We start from the raw sequence: 19,482 nt of genomic DNA, 5'->3' as shown, positions 1-19,482 counted from the left end.
TTGATATTCCTCCCTGCTTCCCACTTGCCGCTAGTAACCTCACCTCCTATTTGATGACAAAGTAAAAGTAGTTGAGTTCTCTCATCTTTCCATCAACAGATCTTCCATCCTCTTTGTGTTTGTTCTTATAGCTTTGGTCTTTCTTCCCTTTTGTTAAATTGAAAGGTAGCTCCTCACTCCATATGAGCCACAATCTCCCTGCTTGTGCTTTGGATCTCATTCCCCTCTTGACTGCTTAACAACGTTGCTGTTAACAACAACAACGTTGATCCCTCCCTGTCTTCCTGCATCATTAACTAATACCTGCTCTTTTACTGTACCATCCGCATTATCATTCCTTTCTGCGGTCACATTTTGTCCTCTCTCCTTTACAGCAAAACATGAAAGATGACCTGCCTGTAGTCTCTGTCTTCATTTCTTCACTTTTCCTTGTCTTGCACTCTCGAATCAAGTTTCCATCCCCACTATTCACTGGAAACAGTGCTTGTCAATTACAGACCACAGTGACTTCCATGCAGTTAAATCCTGTAGTCACTTCTCTGTCCTCATCAAATTCAGTCTCTCTTCAACATTTGACATGCGTGACCACTCTTGACAAACTTCCTTGTGTGACACCATGTTCTCCTGTCCTCCCACACAGGCCCCTCCTCCTCATTTCCCCTTTCCAGTTGCTCCTCCCCTTCCTCTGTGTGCTGGAATGTATACTGTTCTGCCCATGCAGGGGATCTTCTCCAGTGCTATGCCTTTAAATGCCATCTTTTATGCCAGTGATCCTCAGACCTTGCCTTGTCCATTTAAAAGCCAGGTTGGTATCACAAACTTAACAGACCAAAGCAGAATTCTTGATTTCCACCATGTGTGAGGCCTTTTTTGCAGTGAAAGTTGGTCAGTTGTGTCTTGACTCTTTGCGACCCATGGTATGTAGCCTGCTAGGCTCCTCTGTCCCTGGAATTCTCCAGGCCAGAATACTGGGTAGCTGTTCTCTTCTCCAGGGGTTCTTCCCAATCCAGGGATTGAACCCAAGTCTCCCACACTGCAGGAGGATTCTTTACCAGCTGAGCCACCAGGGAAGCCCAAGAATACTGGAGTGGGTAGCCTGTCCCTTCTCCAACAGATCTTCCCGACCCAGGAATCAAACCAGGGTCTCCTGCATTACAGATGGATTCTTTACCAGCTGAGCTACCAGGGAAGTTTTTAGTTTGGGGAGATATTTAATCTTTGTTATGAGAGCATTTACTTAGAAAATACCGATTAGAAAATGCCATCTAATATGGAGTGGAAGAGTGTTTTGAATCCCCTTAATATGCACAGTTTTATGTTTTCACCTTTGACTTTCATCCATTTTCAGATGAGTTAATGACTAAAAACAGAAATAAACTCACTGCCCTAAAAGTCCAAGGAGATAACTGTTAACTAGCCATCTTAATTTGGGGGTACATATCCAGCCAGGAACCTTATAGGAATGTGGAGTATGTGTGTGTGTCTGTGTGCCTGTGTTTGGGGAAGCTACCGGATAGGCTTAGTAGTATCTTCCTGGTACTTCCTTTGAGAATTTTTTGTTCTGAAAACATTTCCTGACTTAGGGATAAGATTAAAACACCCTTGAATGTGTTATGGTCTGGACTTCAGAAACAGATGAATTTTTAGAAAAAACTAACCTTCAGAGAGAGTTCAGGTTTGTCTGCCTTTTGAGACTCTGACCAGGAGTACCTCCCAGATGAGGACTCACTCCTTGTTGTTGGTAGGAGCGCTTTGGAAGGAGTGCTGTGCTTCATGGTCTTACTTTGTTTGAAAGTCTGTCTGTCTGTGTTTTAATCAGCCCTATCAAATCAGTTGAACTCAATGAATTAGAATTGGTATTTCTCCAAGAGGAAGTCTAAATCTGTGCAGAGTTATCTGTTCTGTTTAGTTTTCTTCTGTTAGTGTTCAGAATCATGGGAGCATCTGAATGTTTGAAAAGCCAAACTAAACCCAGAGAGCAGGGAGACTTAAAATGACTACCTGCCTGGCATGGATCGTTGTGCATTTGTGGTTTCTTTGAGGGTTGGGACCCCTTTCAAATTAGTGGGCAAGATACTCAGTATCCTTCTGAGGCAAATAGAGCAGCATCAGTGTTTGTGAAAAGTGGTTTGTGGTGGTTCTGCCTTTCATTCTCCTTCTCCTCATTCCACTTTCCCGTGATCTTCTAGTCCCTAATGCAGATGGACTCTACAGTGGTAGTGTTTTTATTATTAGAACAAAATATTGAAAATGGCTATAAAGTATTTTGAGTCCCACGGTAAAAATACCACATAAATAAAGTGAAACCCTAAGTGTTTCTGTGTCCTTTTCTATTTTTGTTTTATCTTGTTACATTTGTGCTGTTTGAAGAATATTCAGTCATTATTCCCTCTGGCAAGTTCCCCAATATGTGGAATTTTAAATACTGTCTTAATAGCAATTACTTTATTCAACAAACCTTTAGAGTACCTACTGTGTACTAGGCTGTCCCTAGGTACTAGAGATTCAGAAGTGAATGAGATGAAGGAAGTTATTGCTCTTCCGGAGTTTCCATTCTAAAAGGGGAGATAAGTACAGATTTATAAGAAATATGTAAACAAATGTATAAAGTCAGGTAGAAAACTAAATCAGCTTCTTTCTTCTATTTTCTCTCTGATACAACAGCTACACACAGCCAAAACGAAACACTTACATCGTTAACCCCGAGCAAGCCACCTGATCTCTTCACCTTGGTTTCCTTATTTGTAAAGTATATTTACTGTTTATCTTTCAGGATTAGAGAGAGAGGATATGCATGGAAAACTCATTGTGAAATATGAGACACTATAAATGTAAAGTATTTGTACTTGATTACATTGAGTCAAAGATTTATTTATTTGATGTCCGTCAGTATTTCTGTCAGCATTGTTTGCTATTTAGATTGTAAACCACTTGAGTGTATGTCATGCCTTTTAGGGTTGTTTTAACTTTTGTGCCTCTGGTTTTGAGGGCATTCTTGGAAGACGTCAGTGCTAAATTGTTGATTGCTATTGTTCTGTAATATAGTGGAATGAATTGAGGGCAGGATTTCAAGCATCATATGGATGACTGGACTAAATAATCTTCAAAGAACCTTCTAGATCTGACATTTTACAATCCTTGACTAGAATAGTTGAAGAAAAATTATTGCCCCAGCCTTAATGGAACAAAATGCATTTTTTCTTTGGCAGTAAGTGTGATTTGAAACAAAACAAAACCATTTCTTAATGTATCAAAAGTTTCCATCTCTATGACCAGATATCTAAGCTAGTAACTGTTATACGTGTGTAAGACACTGTGGTAGCAGAAGCAGTGTTTTTATGAATACTAGATATGTCCTCTTAAAGCGCCTACCGCTGTACTCTAGAGAAGCGATGTTTGCCCTAAGCTAAACCTGTTGGGATTCTGATTATGACTGTTGCCCTGTACTAAAAGTAGTGTTTCTTTTTTCAAAGGTACGCCAACCTGTCATATGCATCAACAACCATGTATTTTGTTCAGTTTGTATCGACTTATGGTTGAAGAATAATAGCCAATGTCCAGCCTGCAGAGTCCCCATCACTCCTGAAAATCCTTGCAAAGAAATTATTGGTAAGGGTCTATTGTAAAAACATATAGAAACTAATTTAAAACAGTGTTTAAATAGTGTCTGTTTGGAGGAAGACTGAAATAGACAACTTTTGGTGGTGTTATTTTGCCAGTATCATACTGGGTGGATTGATCATTTGGCATAATCTATATAAGTGGAGCAACTGAGGAGCATGAAGCACTGTGAGAAATCGAAAAGCCTTCTGGAACTTTGATTCTGGTAGAGGCTGTCCATGTGGATGAAGATTTAAAAAAAAAAAAATTATTTATTTATTTGGGTGCACCAGTTCCTAACTTCAGCCAACAGCTTAAAAAGCAGACAAACAAAAAGGCCCACAGAGTTCAAACAAGCTAGTTCAGCTGGGAACATGGAGAAGGGATTCATGAATCAGTGGCCTCTAAGATTTAAGGATAGATAAATTTTCAGTTGGTGGAGGTGAGAGAGGCCATTTCTTGTAGAGGGAGCAGCATTCACTGCAGTTGGGAAACAGGAAAGTCTAGTTGGGTCTGACTGTTGAAATAAGACTGAAAAGGTAAATTAAGACTTTAGCACAGAGCATCTTGAGTGACAGACTAAATCAGGGAGTTGCTGTGTGGGTGAGAAGGGTAAGGTGGGCATAATCCAAAGTGTGTGCTAGGAATATTACTCAGGTGATGGTACATAGTTTGGGCTCCAGGGGAGAAACAGGGCATGAGTAGGTCAGACTCTTGCCCAGGTGAGGGAGAATGTGAATCTGGATTAAGGGTATGAAAAAGAGCATTCAGTGCTACAGTCACATAGGTAAAGTGGGGTGGGGGAAGGTGGCAGGGATAAAACTTGAGCTGGAAGATTCTTGGAAAATGAACCATTTAAAGAGATTTTATAGTGTTATTTCTTTTAGATTGTTAAAATGATTTTTGTTTCTGTTTTAGGAAAAATGGAAAGTGAATTGATGATAGCATGAATCATAGGGGAAAAACCTTTCATCTTTGTAATAGTCCCAAATTAGGGAAAATTGGACTTATATAAAATTTTTACAATAGAAAGAAAGATATATATGCTAGAACGAAAGAACCACCACTGGAACTTTGAAACTAAACGATCTGAAAGTGAATCAGAGGTGGCTCCAAGGTTTCTCTCTTGGGTACCTGGTTGAAGTCTTATAAAGGAATATTTCTCTGCTGTGCTACAAACTGGAGTGTTAATCCCTCGGCCTCTAATTTTTTATCTGCACTGATCTTTACCAGGAGTCAGATCTTTCCTTGCGGACAATGAGCTTTGTTGATTAAAATAATTTGAATGTTTTTTCCCAGCTTCTTTTCACATCCCTTCTTTCTTCATTCATTTGTATCTAAGTGATATTTCATAATTTCTCTGAAGTAAAATGGTTCATCCTTCCTTGCATTTGGATGGAGTCCCGTGAAAAAGAACATTTGTAAATGCCTTTGTTATCATGATGCTAAGAAGTACAAAGAAGGTAACCACAGGATAAGTGAAGAGCTCTCAGGAAGAATACATTTTGAGTGTGTATATGTGAGTTATTGTGGGCATACAATTAATGCTGTGATTTATAATCCATCATAACTGGGTTGTTAGTCAGTGAAAAGACACATTCATCTTTTCAGTTGTGTTACTAGTAACTTTATATATTTGAATACATTAGTTATAATAATATATATTATATAAAGATAATATATTTGATAATTATATATAGATAATATTGATTTATACAACACATAATATTTTAATTATACAGCTTATTGGTTAGATGTAATCACTGATTTTATCATTAACAGTTGTCTGGTATTCAAAATTTGCAATAGTCCAAATGAGTTAATAAAATATAGCCTTTGCCTTCATTGAGTTTAGTAAGATACACAGGTAAGTAAACATAACATGATATTTTACTGAAGGTATTTCTGATGGTGTTACTTATTTTTTCTCAGAATTGAAGTATAGAAAAGGATGGCAGCACAAGTGGATGTAAGAAAAAGGAGAGGAATTAGGCTAGAGAACTATATAGAACAATAAGGAAAGGGTTCATTTTAATTTTCATTCTACCCAAATCAGAATGAAAGGTTAGATTTTTTTTTTTTTTTTTTGGTCCCTATAGGAGGAACAAGTGAAAGTGAGCCTATGCTAAGCCATACAGTCAGGAAGCATCTTCGGAAAACTAGACTTGAATTACTCCACAAAGAATATGAGGTAAATACTAAGTAAAATGTTAAATGATGACAGCATTGAATTCTAGGTAAAACTGAGCTATCAATCTGGACTTCTTAGAATAAGTATCCAATGAAATCTTAAATGCCAGTTTAAAAATATCTTATTTGATGAATTCTTTTTTTCTTTCCTGTTTCAAATATGGAAACTTTTTCTTGCTTTTAATTTTAAATTTGTCCTCAACAGAAACATCATTTTTTTTTCTTTTCTGTATATTTTATTTTATTTTTCTATTTATTTTTATTAGTTGGAGGCTAATTACTTTACAATATTGTAGTGGTTTTTGTCATGCATTGACATGAATCAGCCATGGATTTACATATATTCCCCATCCCGATCCCCCCTCCCACCTCCCTCTCCACCCGATCCCTCTGAGGCTTCCCAGTGCACCAGGCCCGAGCACTTGTCTCACGCATCCAACCTGGGCTGGTGATCTGTTTCATCCTAGATAATATACATGTTTCGATGCTGTTCTCTCGAAACATCCCACCCTCGCCTTCTCCCACAGAGTCCAAAAGTCTATTCTGTACATCTGTGTCTCTTTTTCTGTTTTGCATATAGGGTTATCGTTAACATCTTTCTAAATTCCGTATATATGTGAGAAACATCATTTTTTAAGTTGCTCCATCAAGAAGTTGGGAGATAAAGGAAACTCTCATGTAGAAGTCAGTCTTCCAACCCCATGAGGTGTTATGAATGCAAACAAGTACTATAACCTTCATTCTGTATTTGTTTCTACTTGTAAATTCACTGCTAATTATAAGTCTGATAAGTTCTGGTAAAGAAAATATACTTATGTCAGCTTCTGACAAAGAGATTTTGGTCTGAGATATGCTATTGCTTAATTGTTTTTTTTTTTGGCATGTTTTAAAAAACATTTTTTAAAAGTTTGTTGAATTTTTAAAACATGTTTTAAAAAAATTAAGGTGTATATTTAAGGTGTACAACATGTTTTGATAGACATATACATGGTGAAGTGATGACTTCAGTCAAACTAATTAGCATAGCCATCTCACATAGTTACTGTGTATGTGTGGAGGGGGGGTCAGTGAGGGCACCTGAAATCTACTCAGCAGTGTCCAGTAGACGTACAATATTATTACCTATAGTCATCATTGCTATATAGTAGGTCTCTAGACTATCTCTAGCTGCAACTCTGTACCCCTTGAACCATCTCCCCATTTCCCCCACCTTCCATGCTTGGTAACCACTGTTTAACTCTGCTTTTATGTGTTTGACTCTCTTAGATTCCACATGTATGTGAGATCATGCAGTTGTTTTCTGTATGTGATTTGACATGCAGGTGATTTGACATCGTGATAGAATTTTTTCTAAATTAGCTTCATGCTAATGGATATACGTACTTTTGAATAAACATTAAGTCCAGTTGTCATTTTATATTGACTAAATGGGGGATAATATTGCTCTTTTCCTTTGACACAAAATATCTTTAAATTACACTACATAATTGGAAACCAGTTCAGCTGCTTCAAAAATTTTTTGAAATAAAACAGGGCATAGATAAATGACTGAATAAATGTTCATTCATATGTGTTTTCTTATTTATACTTATTTATTCATTAATTTATTCAAACAAGTAAAGCCCTTTTCTCATTTTATGATGCCATTTAACTCAAAACATATTGTAATTTAAAATAGTAAATAATTCTGTGTTAACTCTAAAATGTATTCTTATTTATGTAATGAATATTTATCACACTAGTTGCTAATCAAATTAATGCTTTAGGAGATTGCTGGAATGTTGAAGTGTATTTTCTGAGAACAGAATTCCTAACAATTTTAGTTTAAGGTGAAATATCCATTATAGATGAATAAATGGTATCTCAGAAGAGAGTTATAGCCCCAAATGTTTCGTTGCTGGATTCAAGGTGGTTCTACATGGGAAAACTAATATTTGAAATAGTCACAGTAGTAGTTAAAGAGCTAGAATGTAGGAGAGTTCAAAATTACAGGTATTATTCTGACATGGAAAGTGAAAGGACATGGTATATAGTTTTACTTCTATATGAAGCAAAAGAGAGACATCAGCCAAAACTGCAGATTTCCTTATCAAAATGGTATTTTTAAATGCCCCTTAGTAAAGGAATTAAACATGCCTCAGAATTTTTTTCTGAGGAATCTACTTCTTTCTTGAATTCATGTGACTTTTCATATTTTCTGAATATTTAAAACGGAATTAAAGATTTGATATTTTCATTTTTTTTAATCATGAATGATCATTGAATTAAAAGCAATAGAGATGCCCATTTTTATCAGTCAAAATACATTTTGAGAATTTCAGCTGTATGTGACTTTCTGTCTACAGAGTTATTCTGATGCATAAAGAATCTATGTATCTACAGGATTTTGGATGTACATTTTACAGACACGTTGACTTCAGTCTAGCATGGGTATGTGTTCAGTGTCTGTGTCTACCTGATGGCTATGCAATGCTTTTTCAGGATGAAATAGACTGTCTGCAGAAAGAAGTAGATGAGCTTAAGAGTAAAAATCTCAGCTTGGAATCACAGATCAAGACTATCCTGGATCCTTTAACCTTGATGCAGGGCAACCAAAATGAAGATAAACTTCCAGTTGCAGATAATCCAAGTAAAATTGACCCAGAAACTGTAGCAGAGTGGAAGAAAAAGCTTAGAACAGCTAATGAAATCTATGAAAAAGTGAAAGATGATGTCGATAAGCTAAAAGAGGTAAGTTGTGGTTGTGTTTAAAATTCTGTAGTATTTTAAGTACCTTCAAAAGAATAAATAGCCATACTATTTTGAGTCATCCTTTAGATGATTTGGGGAGAAAGGACAAATCCCTGGATGAGCATTTATAAACAATAAGAAAACTTTTTCTCCTTAAATCTTAATAGCTGCCAAGAAATATCAGGTGGTCCCATTTGTAATTGGAGACTGTAATTGGAGACTTTGTAGTGCCTCTGTATGAATTTACATCTTCTTGTGGAATAACGACATCAGTTTAAAGGTTATGTTTTTGTTTCCCCTCTTTGTGATTTGGCTTCCTTTTTTTTAAAAGCTTATGTCAGTAACTGCCATGTATGCATAAAGACAAAACTGTCCGTTTCCCTACCTATAAAATGAAAGGTTTGGACCATCTTTTTTCTAGCACTCCCTTTCTCTGATGTTTTAATATTGTAAATAGTTAAAGACTTACTAATACCAAGAGAACTGTGAGTGATGGCTTTAGACTACTCCATGCAAAAGAATATTGTGGCTGAGAGGCAGTTTTAATTTTTTCAGTTATTCTTCATCCAGGCAAGAAGACAGAGAAAGCATAGAGGAAAAGGGCAAACCTCTAGGATTTTCCAGTCTAGGAAAGGAGATGAATTCCATGGCATCAGCGTTAGAGGTAATGAAGTGATGAAGAGCTGTGCTGGTTAGAGGGACTAGCCTTTTTGTCTTGGCTTCAGGTTTATCCACAGTGGAGGCCTGTTTTGCTGAACAGAGATGGGTTTGTGGTATCCAGGTTCACAGCCCCCTATTCAACCTATCTGCATTCTCTTAAAATACTGTTACTGTGCTGAACTACTGAATTGCACCTCCTGAAATCATTAATGCTCGACATGATATTTTAGAGATATGCTGCCACATACCGGCTGTCTGATACTCAGTGAGATTAAGTAGCAGAGAATTATCTACAACTTAGTGTGAATACTAAGTCAAATTGCATACCCACGTATAAAATAAATGCCATTTGGGCTCAGAGAAGGCCAAGATGAGAGAAAGTTGGGAACATAGTGCTTTCAGAGAAAAAAGAAACTATGGATGTAATTGCACTGAGTTTGCTACAAGTCTAGGGGAAGCATATTGTTCTCTGGTTTATAGTGGCCTCCATTTCCGTGTGTGTTTGAGAAGGGAAGAGGACATGAAAAGGAAAGCTAGCTGAGAAGTCACAGTGTTATCAATCAGCCGTGCCCTCATCAACTTTCCTTCTTGATCTATCAGTAATTTCTGTATGGTCTCTTTTATATTATTGAATTTCATTAAAATATTTGGCAATAAATGCTTCTTAGAGCATGAAGATATGTATGAAAACTCTACTCTGAGCTTATAAAAGTGGTATAAGGAAAAAAAAAGAGTGGTATAAGGGATGTATGTAAAAGAAAAGTACATAAAATACAGTTTTTCTTTGTTCTTTTAAAGATCATGTGTTAAATTCGATACCCAAAGCCATCTTGAGACTTCACAATTATTTGGGATACTTGAAAAGCCCATTTTGGATACCTAGTGAAGGAATTAGGTAGAACTAGGCAATAAACTGGAACATAAACTAAAAAAACATGGACTACAGAGGCAAAACTTTACAAAATAACAGCATACTATAAAACAAATACAGGAATATAGGAATTCTGAAGATGCAGAATAAAGGACTACCTAGATTGAGTGAAATGGACTTTTTTCCTCATGTTTCCAAGACAGTGAGTTTTGAACCATTATGAAGCCAGTGTTGAGATTGCAAAGTATAATAGTTAGCTGAAGTCTTTATTACTCTTTTAGGTGCAACAAATAGGCAGAACTCTCCCCTTTGTAACTTTACCCATCCAGTTCTCCTGAACTTGAAAATATCTCTGATAATTGAGGGTTAGCCAGCCTATAAAGAGCATCTTAGAAAGCCTCAGGACTGGTGAGAGACCTTGTCAAGGGGGATAGGGAAAAGAAATCAAATGAGGTTCTAATTTAAGCTTGTCATTCATCATCAAAAAGCATTCACTAAGTGCCTTCTCTTACAGTGCTATGCTTGAGGGCTTAATTCAGTGTGTGTGTGTGTGTGTGTGTGTGTGTGTGTGTAAGTATATTACCTTTCCTATGTCTTCAGAGGGGCAGTAATGGTGTTTATCAGTCACTTAAAGAATTAACTCTCCACAGTCCTGGTTGGTTTGCATCCATGAAGATAAGCAGGTACTCAGAATCCAAATGGAACCTGTTTACATCTGAGAGAGTTAAGCTTGGTGTTCAAAAGAGTGTCCTCTGTCCTGCTTCTCTTGTCACCCTCTTGGGGCATTTGTGTGTGGATAGGCAAGTAATATAGTCAAAAATTCTAGAAATTATTGGTCAGATTTTTAAAATCTGTTTTCAGATTTTCTTAGTTTAAACCTTTTTGTTGACAGTTGTTCTGACACATTGAATGTTAATAGTGAGACAATTAATTTCTCTTGCTAGGTTAGTGAGATTGGTTCCTAGCCTATGGAGTCTTATTTTTTGTTGGAATTCAGAAACACAGTGACTAGCAGATTTAAAAGAAGTCACTTTTAAGAAGATTCTACAACAGACACTCTACTTTTGTGGCTGCCCTAGATCAATATTGAGCCTCTAGATTTTCTAGCAATAAATATTTTGTCAGGCAGTTTTTAGGTATCATGCAACTCAAAAAAGGAAATTATACTTGGGATTAAAAAAAAAAATCAAAAGAGAATCCATACAATTTATTAGAAAATATTGATCCAAGAAGTTGTGAGCCAGAGCATTTGGGAAAGCCATTTTGAAGAAAGTAAGCAAATAGTTTAACAATATTAGATATGTTATCACTAAAAACTTTTTAAATAGCAACCAAAAATCAATCTCATAGTGCAAGATACTTAACCATTAGTTTTGTGAATAATTGCATGTGGTATATTGTTACCATGCTTAGAGTATTCAGTTATGTGAAAAAGGAAAAAAAAAAAATGTCGTTAGTTTAGTCCCTTAACGACTCTAAGCTAACTAACATAGCTCTGTTTGTTTCCCTGGATAGAAGATTTGCAAAGTGCTTGGGGAATTTGGATTAAAAATGCGTGATCGTGTTCTGTTTCCCAAGTCATTCCCAATGGTGATTTTAAGTTTCTGAAGACATGCTCTAGTATTCAGTTTTCTCATACTGTTGCTCTAAAAAATACAGATGGCTCATGTCATAATTTTTACACATTTGTTTTTAACTTGTGCTTTAATTATTTTCAACACTTTTTTTTTTTTAAGGCAAATAAAAAATTGAAATTGGAAAATAGTGGCCTGGTGAGGGAGAATTTACGACTGAAAGCTGAAGTTGATAACAGATCACCTCAGAAGTATGTATTTTGCTCATAGAGCAATGTTTCAGGTTATGTCAATGTTTTAGAATAAGCTGCTATTACATTATGTTTTTCACTGGATTCTTTGTTGAAATATGTAAGTTTAAATAGAATGTCTTACCTGTAAATGTCAAGTGTATATTTAGGTTATTGGTAAAATCTTAGTCTCAGTTAACGCTAGTGTCGGAAGAAAGGATTTCCTTCTTATCCTTTTCCTTTACCTAATTATCAAGAGGTTTGTTTTATGTGACTTAAGACTGGTGAGCCTCCACTTGGTTTTACATATAACTGTTTAATGATCCTAACAATGAGTAGGGAGACTAACATGATGCCTTTTGGATATTTTTTGAAATAATCTTAATGATAGTTAAAACTCACCCATTGCTTTGTCTTTAGCAGGTACAGCAATCTGTGACATAGAACTACTACTCTTCTGCATTTACAGATGATTAAATCGAGGTGTAGAGATCAAATTAATTTTTCTAAATCTTCACAGCTAGTAAGTGGTGGAAATAGGATTCAAACCCAGGTAGTCTAGCCCCAGAGCTGTGATCTGTTACATTACACTGAAAGCTGTTACACTACCCATTACCCTAAAAAACCTATCTGAAATAGAATTTAAGGCTTCATTTGTTGAATTTTGTACTGATTTGAACTGTACAATTAAATGAATTCTTTTATAATGGGGATATTTTCACTCCATTCCAAAAGATACGAGATTGCAATTTTGAACAGTTAGTTTAAAATGCTGAGAAACAGTTGAGAATTAAGACTTGAAGATTAAGAAAACATGAGAGAGAGCACTTGAGGTTGTTACTCTTCTAGGGGGGAAAAAAAAGACAAGTGAAAAGAAAATGTGGCCCCCATCCCTCTGAGGAGTGGCATATCAGAACTCCACACTTTCTTCCTGTCCAGCCATTTTCTCCTAGTGGAAAAAGACAAGAAAGGCATAAACAAACAATGGAAATTTATCCTACCAGAGGTAGTTCTCTGCTTGTCATTTGAAAAGGAGAAAATATTGCCCTCAGTAAAACCAACTGTGGTATCAGGAAATGGTAGAAGTAAACCATAATTACTCAAAGCAGAGATAACTAACCAATAGAGAAAGAAGCATAGCTTTTACTTTTAAATAGTTCCTTCCCCTGTGCTCTCCAACCTCATTTTTCTTTTCACTTCAGATAATGTCCTACATTGATGAATTAGTGAAATAAGTTTAGGAAGTGTTGCCATTAATATATGGTGGTTTGAATCTCTGCTCTTCTTATTTATTGGCAGCTCGCCTTGCCAGTCATAATAATGTTTGTCCATTAGCCATTTCCCACAGCAGGCTGAATGGAACTAAAGCCATTTTGTTCGTAGCTTTTATTTCTTGAAAAGTTGCCCACCAGATTTCAGATTTGGCACTAGCCACCAGGATGTTTTGTTTTTAAATATCCTTGATTCCTGCCTGATAAACAGCTGAAGAATCTCACCTAAAGAAACCTCACCTCTGTTCTCACAAGCAGTCACACTTCTGAATCTCATGTAACTTTGGGATTTGCTGTCTTTAGCTTCCGTTGCTTCCCTTCAGGGGAAGGGAACAGGTTTAAAAACGATCTGAACTGACCCCTGTTCCAGATCAGTTTGCGATGCACTGAGGTATTAGAAGCATGGCATCTGTTTACCTCTGCATCACCAAACCCCAGTGGAAGTCAGAGAGACGCTGACCGCAGCTGAAAATATCCAGATCTGGTTCACTTGAGGAACACTCTTACTTGTATTGAAAACAATATGAAATTTCGAGAGTTTAAAAGTAAATGCGAGCAAACAGAAGCCATCCATTCCATTTCATTTCCTTGATTAGGAAGTGCCTTGACCGATTACTTTTCTCCTCTACTTGGTTAGTTGTCAAAGGTGTACTTTTTACATACGTGGCCTGAGTGTCTAATGTATCTTTCAGGTTGTTCAGACATACTCTACGAATCAGGCAGAAAGAGAGCTTTAAAATTTAAATACTAGAGAGGGAAAAAAATTAGGAAGGTGCATTTGTTAGCTGGGCTGCCATAACAAATACTATAGACAGGGTGGCTTAAACATTGGATATTTATTTGCTTATAGTTCTGGAAGCTAGAAATCCCAGGTCAAGGTTCAGCAGTTTGGGTTTCTGACAAGGGGTCTCTTTTTGACTTGCAGTCAGCTACCTTCTCACTATGTCTTTGCATGTCAGAGAGAGAGTGTGTACTCTGGTCTCTCTTCTTATGAGGATACCAGTCCTGTTGGATTAAGGCCTCCTCTTTATGGTCTCATTTAACTTTAATTACCTCGTAAAGACCCTGTCTCTAAATATAGTCATCCTGAGGGTTAGGGCTGCAACAAATGCATTTGGTGGGGAAGTGGGGGAAGAATGGGAGCACAATTCAGTACATAGCAGAAGGTATTTCTTTTAAGGACTTGTGTGTGTGCTCTGTTGCTTAGTTGTGTCCAATTCTCTGTGACCCCATGAACTGTAGCCCACCAGGCTCCTCTGTCTGTGGGGATTCTCAGGCAAGAATACTGGAGCAGGTTGCCATTTCCTCCTACAGGGGATCTTCCTGACCCAGGGATCGAACCTGCATCTCCATGTCTCCTGCATTGGCAGACAGGTTCTTTATCACTATGCCACCTGAGAAGCCCCCCTTTTAGCACAGTCGAGCAAATATCATGCTGTTGCCCCAAAACTAGACTACAGTCCAGTGTGAACAAAGGGAACTTAGACATTTACATTGATTTCAAGTAAATAGTATTGTATAAAAGTAATGTATTTTATAATTTTTAAAAACAGTGGTATAATCTTTAAAATGAAATCTGGATTATCATTTATCTCTGCTCCTATTGTTTTTCTAGTCTAACTTTTACCCTCCATTATATTCAATCTCAATGTGTACCTGGATATTTTTCCTTTTTCAACTTTAGCTTGGAAACCCTTTTGTGCAGTGTGGCAGCTATCCTACTAAGCATACTCTTCTGGATTTCAATAATATCCATTCTTCTGTTCTTTGTCAAAACTTCATTGTCCTGATAGCTGAACTGGTGGTCCAGAAAAATGCAATTTTTTTCCTTGACTTGATGTAGCCACTTCCTGAGTTAGTCTCTCTCTTCTAATTTGTTTTACCTGAAGAAAACCATCTGCCTGCCCTTTCGGTTTTCTCTAACATGGGCTTCTAAGACTTATTTGATATTTGGAACTCAAGAGGTGGTGATAGTGTCCTTTAGTTTGCAAGACTGGTATATGAAGAAAAGCCATTCTTCCAGCCAGCCCAGAAATACTGAACATGTATTTACTTGACAGTATCCTAGATACTTTGAACTGTACAAAATACTGTTTCTGACCCCTAAAGTTGGTTAGGTTCCCCTTACTATCTTGTACTTTCCCTTTTTAACACATAATCACAATTACTAATAATTAGTGTTTCGTGTATTTATTTCAATGAATATTAAAGTTTTGTGTAATTATTCCAGTGAATTCAACCCTGAATATTCATTTGAAGGACTGAAGCTGAAGCTGTAATACTTTGGCCATCTGATATTAAGAGCCGACTCATTAGAAAAGACCCTGATGCTGGGAAAGATCTGAGGGCAGGAGGAGAAGGGGGTGACAGAGGATGAGATGGTTAGATAGCATCACCAACTCAATGGACAGGAATCTGAGCAAACTCAAGGAGATAGTAAAGGATGGGGAAGCCTGGAATGCTGCAGTCCATGGGATTGCAAAGAGTCAGACATGACTTAGTGACTGAACAACAACTATTACTTATTTCATATTTTTCTGAGCGAGGACTATAGTTTTATTCACTATTATAGCCATGCATTTTATAGAGTTCTGCTCCTAGAATATATATCTGTTGAGTAAATGAATAAAAACGTAGCTCCTGAGAGAATTCCCCTTCCATTTTGCCAAAGATTTAATGAAGAAATTGAGTAATTTTTCCTGTTCCTCTTCTCCATCTCCCATTTAATGGGGGATCCCAAGAGTGTCACACCTCCACATAGTAAGAAACAAAAATAAGAAGCTGAAGGAAGGTAGAACTGCGTTTCTCCTATTCCTAAACTGTGCCTAGAAGTGTGGATATATTTGTCCGTGATAGAGTTAGGAGTTCCTTAATGATTTTTTAGCTTCAAATATTAGGAAGCTTATTAATGACTTGTAAAGCATTTGAAAGTATGAAGCCCCGTCTCCAAGGCCACTCTGTTCACTTGTGCCATTCTTTTTGCTCTAGTCTCACTGGGCAGAGTTTGTGCCATGTTGCCACCTATTTTGAGGCTTAAACAGAGCAGCTGGCCTATGCCCTTAGCTTCTAACTTATGTTAATAGTGTAGGGTATGAAATATATATGTACATATACTAAATTTTGTATACATAGAATTCCATAGGTCATTTAAATCAAACTTGGTTATAATTGGATTAATAATGGCTTTCCTTTCTATAAGTATGTATTCGGTAATGTTATTGTATCTTTAGTGAGATCTGTGGGTTTGATAGTGTTTCTCTGCAAGCATCATTTTTACTGCCCAGCAACACTAAGACTTATCATTATGGATCCGTTTTTACCCATGCCTCAGCAACTTCTGGAGGAAGATGAATGCTCCAGATACTCCTGGGTGGTGATCAGTATTCTATTAGGACATGAAAAGAAGTGTTCTGAGTAGGACAGAATAGACTTCATAAATCATAAGCTGTACGTTCTTCCCCTCTTGCTGTGTTTGTGTTCCTTGAGCCATCTCATCAGCTCCCATGGCTTTAATAATCATTTTCTTAATATGTCAGCGATTACAAAATAAAATCTAAATCATTGGCCTTGCCTTTTCTCCTAAACTGTAGATTCATGTTTCCTTCTGTTTATTTTATACTTTCACTCAAGATCCTATACCTTAAATTTACTGCACAGCACAAGAGTTAAATAAATGCCTAATTCTGGAGACAGACTACCTGGTTTCAAGTTTCCCTTCTTCCACTCTCTCCTTCCCCTACCCAATTCAATTTTCACTATACTCAAAATGTTTTTTTATGAAGTGTAAATCACACTGTTAAATCTCTTATCTGAAACTGTCCAGTGTTTTCCTAAAATACAATCCGGACACTTTACCATCTAGTCACGATGCTTGCCTGTTCCATCTCATTCCTGTAGCTTATCCTGCTCTAGCCATACTGGCTGCCTTCTGTTTCTAAAACATGCTAGAATTTTTCCCTCTCCTAGAATGTCCACATCTTTATATGGCTGTCTCCTATTATCAGATTCAGAGAGGCTTTTCCTGATCATTCCATCTAAAGCAGACCTCTGAAGTTGTCCCTATGACCTTTCTCTTGTGGAGTTTAGAATGGAGAAGACAGAACAAGAGGTCAATCAACTAAACAAACACGGTAATTTCAGACAGTAATAAGGGCTAAGAAGACAGGTAATACTGTAACATTGGTTGTGCATTAACTATGGGCTCTGTTATAAGTACATCTCAAGTTTTAACTCATTTAACCTCACCCACCTATTAGATAGGTACTACTACTAGCTCCATTTCACAAGATAAACACTGAAGTACAGAAAGTTTAAATATCTTCCCCCAAATCACAGTGCTAGAAGGTAGACAAAGCCAGAGTTCAGCTCTAGAGAGTCTGACTCCAGAGTCTGTGCTAATAATCATATGCTGTATTGCTTCACCATGCCATGATTTTATCACTGCAGTTAAGACTGAGTCAGGAAGTGGAAGGTGCAGAAGCAGAGGGCCGCTTCCTTCCTAGCTTCCCTCCCTCCTTCTCTCCCTTCGTTCCTTCCCTTTCTTTAACATTTAACGGTGGCTTTATGAGGTGAATGCTTGAAAATATTCAACATGAAATTTAATTTACTCCACACTAATGTTTGCAAATACATTGTTAGCAATTCTTAAATATTTCAAATCAACTAACTTGAAGTACAGAAGGCTTGTTCTCAAGTAACTCTTCTGAGGTGACATGAAATCTGAATGAAGCCTATATGACTTGATTCTAGCCTTGCTGCCCATCTCCTTCACTTGCAAAACCCCAGCACCTGAAAGGCACGTGATACATACTTGTTGAGTAATTAAATAAATAGATAAATAACATTCGATAAATTACTTGACCTGTTGGGGCCATTACTTTCTTTATGTAAAATGCGTATAATGTACCACTTTGAAGATGAAATAATTGTATGTCCTTGGCACACCAGGTAGCACAGATAACTGGTAGAGGTCTGTGTCTAAATAACTGGATCTGTTATCCATCCCACACTAGAGATTGTTTATCCTCTGGCTTTGTTTCTGTCCTCGTTAATGGCTCTACAACTTACCTGGTTGCCCAAGATAACAACCTCAGTCTTCCTTTCCTGTGTTTTCCACCACTTCTTCTCATCCCATTCCTTATTGTCCAGTATATTCTATCCTATCCATTAAATTCCTATGTAATGACTTTTCTTCTTGTTCCCACTAGTTTCGATCCACATGGTTTCGTGCTTAGCCAGTTTTAATAGCCCTCTGACTCATTGCTCTTGTCCTGTCACAGCTCTGGAGCATGTGCTGAATGTTGCCTGAATTCTAGAATATAAATTTGCTCATCTCACTCTTGTTAATAACCTTGGGCGATTTCCCATTGTTCATAAATTGAAGGCAGGATTTCTTAGGATAGTACATGAGCCTCTTTACTAATAGGACTTTAGCTTAGCCTTCTTAGCCTCTCTTTAGCCTTCTTCTTCATGTACGCTGCTGTGGCCATGATGAATTTCTCACTGGGCCTGGATTTGCATGTGGTGACATGTACCTTTGCTCATGTCTTTTCCTTTGCCCCTGGTCCTCTCCATTAGCCTTTCATTTTTTTATTCAGCTTGATTAATCCCTACCCATCCTTTGAGACTGAGCCCAGTTGTCATTTTGTCTATAAGGCTCTCTTAAGATTTCCTATTGTTCTTTGTATTGTTTTAAGGATTATGCTGTATACTGATCAGTTCCTTGACTGTCATGCTCAGTTAATCTTCCAACTCCTTGGAATTAAGACTTTTTTTTTGGCCATGTCATATGGCTTGCAGGAAGTTAGTTCCCTGGCCAGGGATGGAATCCATACCCCTGCGATGAAAGTGCAGAGGTCTAACCACTGGACTGCCAGGGAATTCCCAAGACTTTTTTTGTGTGTATGATGAACTGAGTGTGTATCTATATAAAGTGTGTATGTGTATTTTCCTCTGGGACATAGCAAAAGGACAGAGCATTCTCACACTCTAATGCTTTACACTGCTGCGTGGAGGGAACGGCCCAGGGAATTAAGACTGGAGCTTTCTTGAAGCTTAAGGTATATAGGGTTTCCCGGCATTCTCCAAATGAGGAGAGCAGAGGGATTTCCTGAAGTCTTCCAAAATTGTCCTAGAGACTGAGAGTTTGAGAGAGGAAGAGAGGAGACAGTGTCAGGGCTTGTGTTTTGAGTCTGAGTCTCCTCAGTTGGACAGGTTTTCCTGCTCTTACCTGTCTCCATGCTGACTGTGAGCTGTGCCCCTTCCTAGTTCACAGGTCTAAACTCTTCCTCAGCTGTGTCTCGAGACATACCACCAGTACCGTGCCTGGCTTCAGCTTCCTCAGCAACATCTCTGCT

General features: G+C 37.4%; 1 protein-coding gene across 1 annotated transcript in view; it reads left to right on the top strand.

Moving 5' to 3' along the window:
* OBI1 (ORC ubiquitin ligase 1) overlaps positions 1-19,482 on the top strand; it is a 40,468-nt gene that overhangs the window by 9,078 nt on the left and 11,908 nt on the right. The window contains exons 2-5 of the mRNA XM_061133887.1: positions 3,474-3,609; positions 5,700-5,791; positions 8,272-8,520; positions 11,788-11,876. Coding sequence (XP_060989870.1) covers positions 3,474-3,609; positions 5,700-5,791; positions 8,272-8,520; positions 11,788-11,876 — 566 coding nt within the window. The remainder of the gene's footprint in view (positions 1-3,473; positions 3,610-5,699; positions 5,792-8,271; positions 8,521-11,787; positions 11,877-19,482) is intronic.

This window comes from Dama dama, chromosome 30, assembly GCF_033118175.1.
Source record: "Dama dama isolate Ldn47 chromosome 30, ASM3311817v1, whole genome shotgun sequence".
NCBI lineage: Eukaryota > Metazoa > Chordata > Mammalia > Artiodactyla > Cervidae > Dama > Dama dama.
The sequence above is the reverse complement of the archived record's forward strand: the minus strand, read 5'-3'. Positions and strand labels throughout refer to the sequence as shown.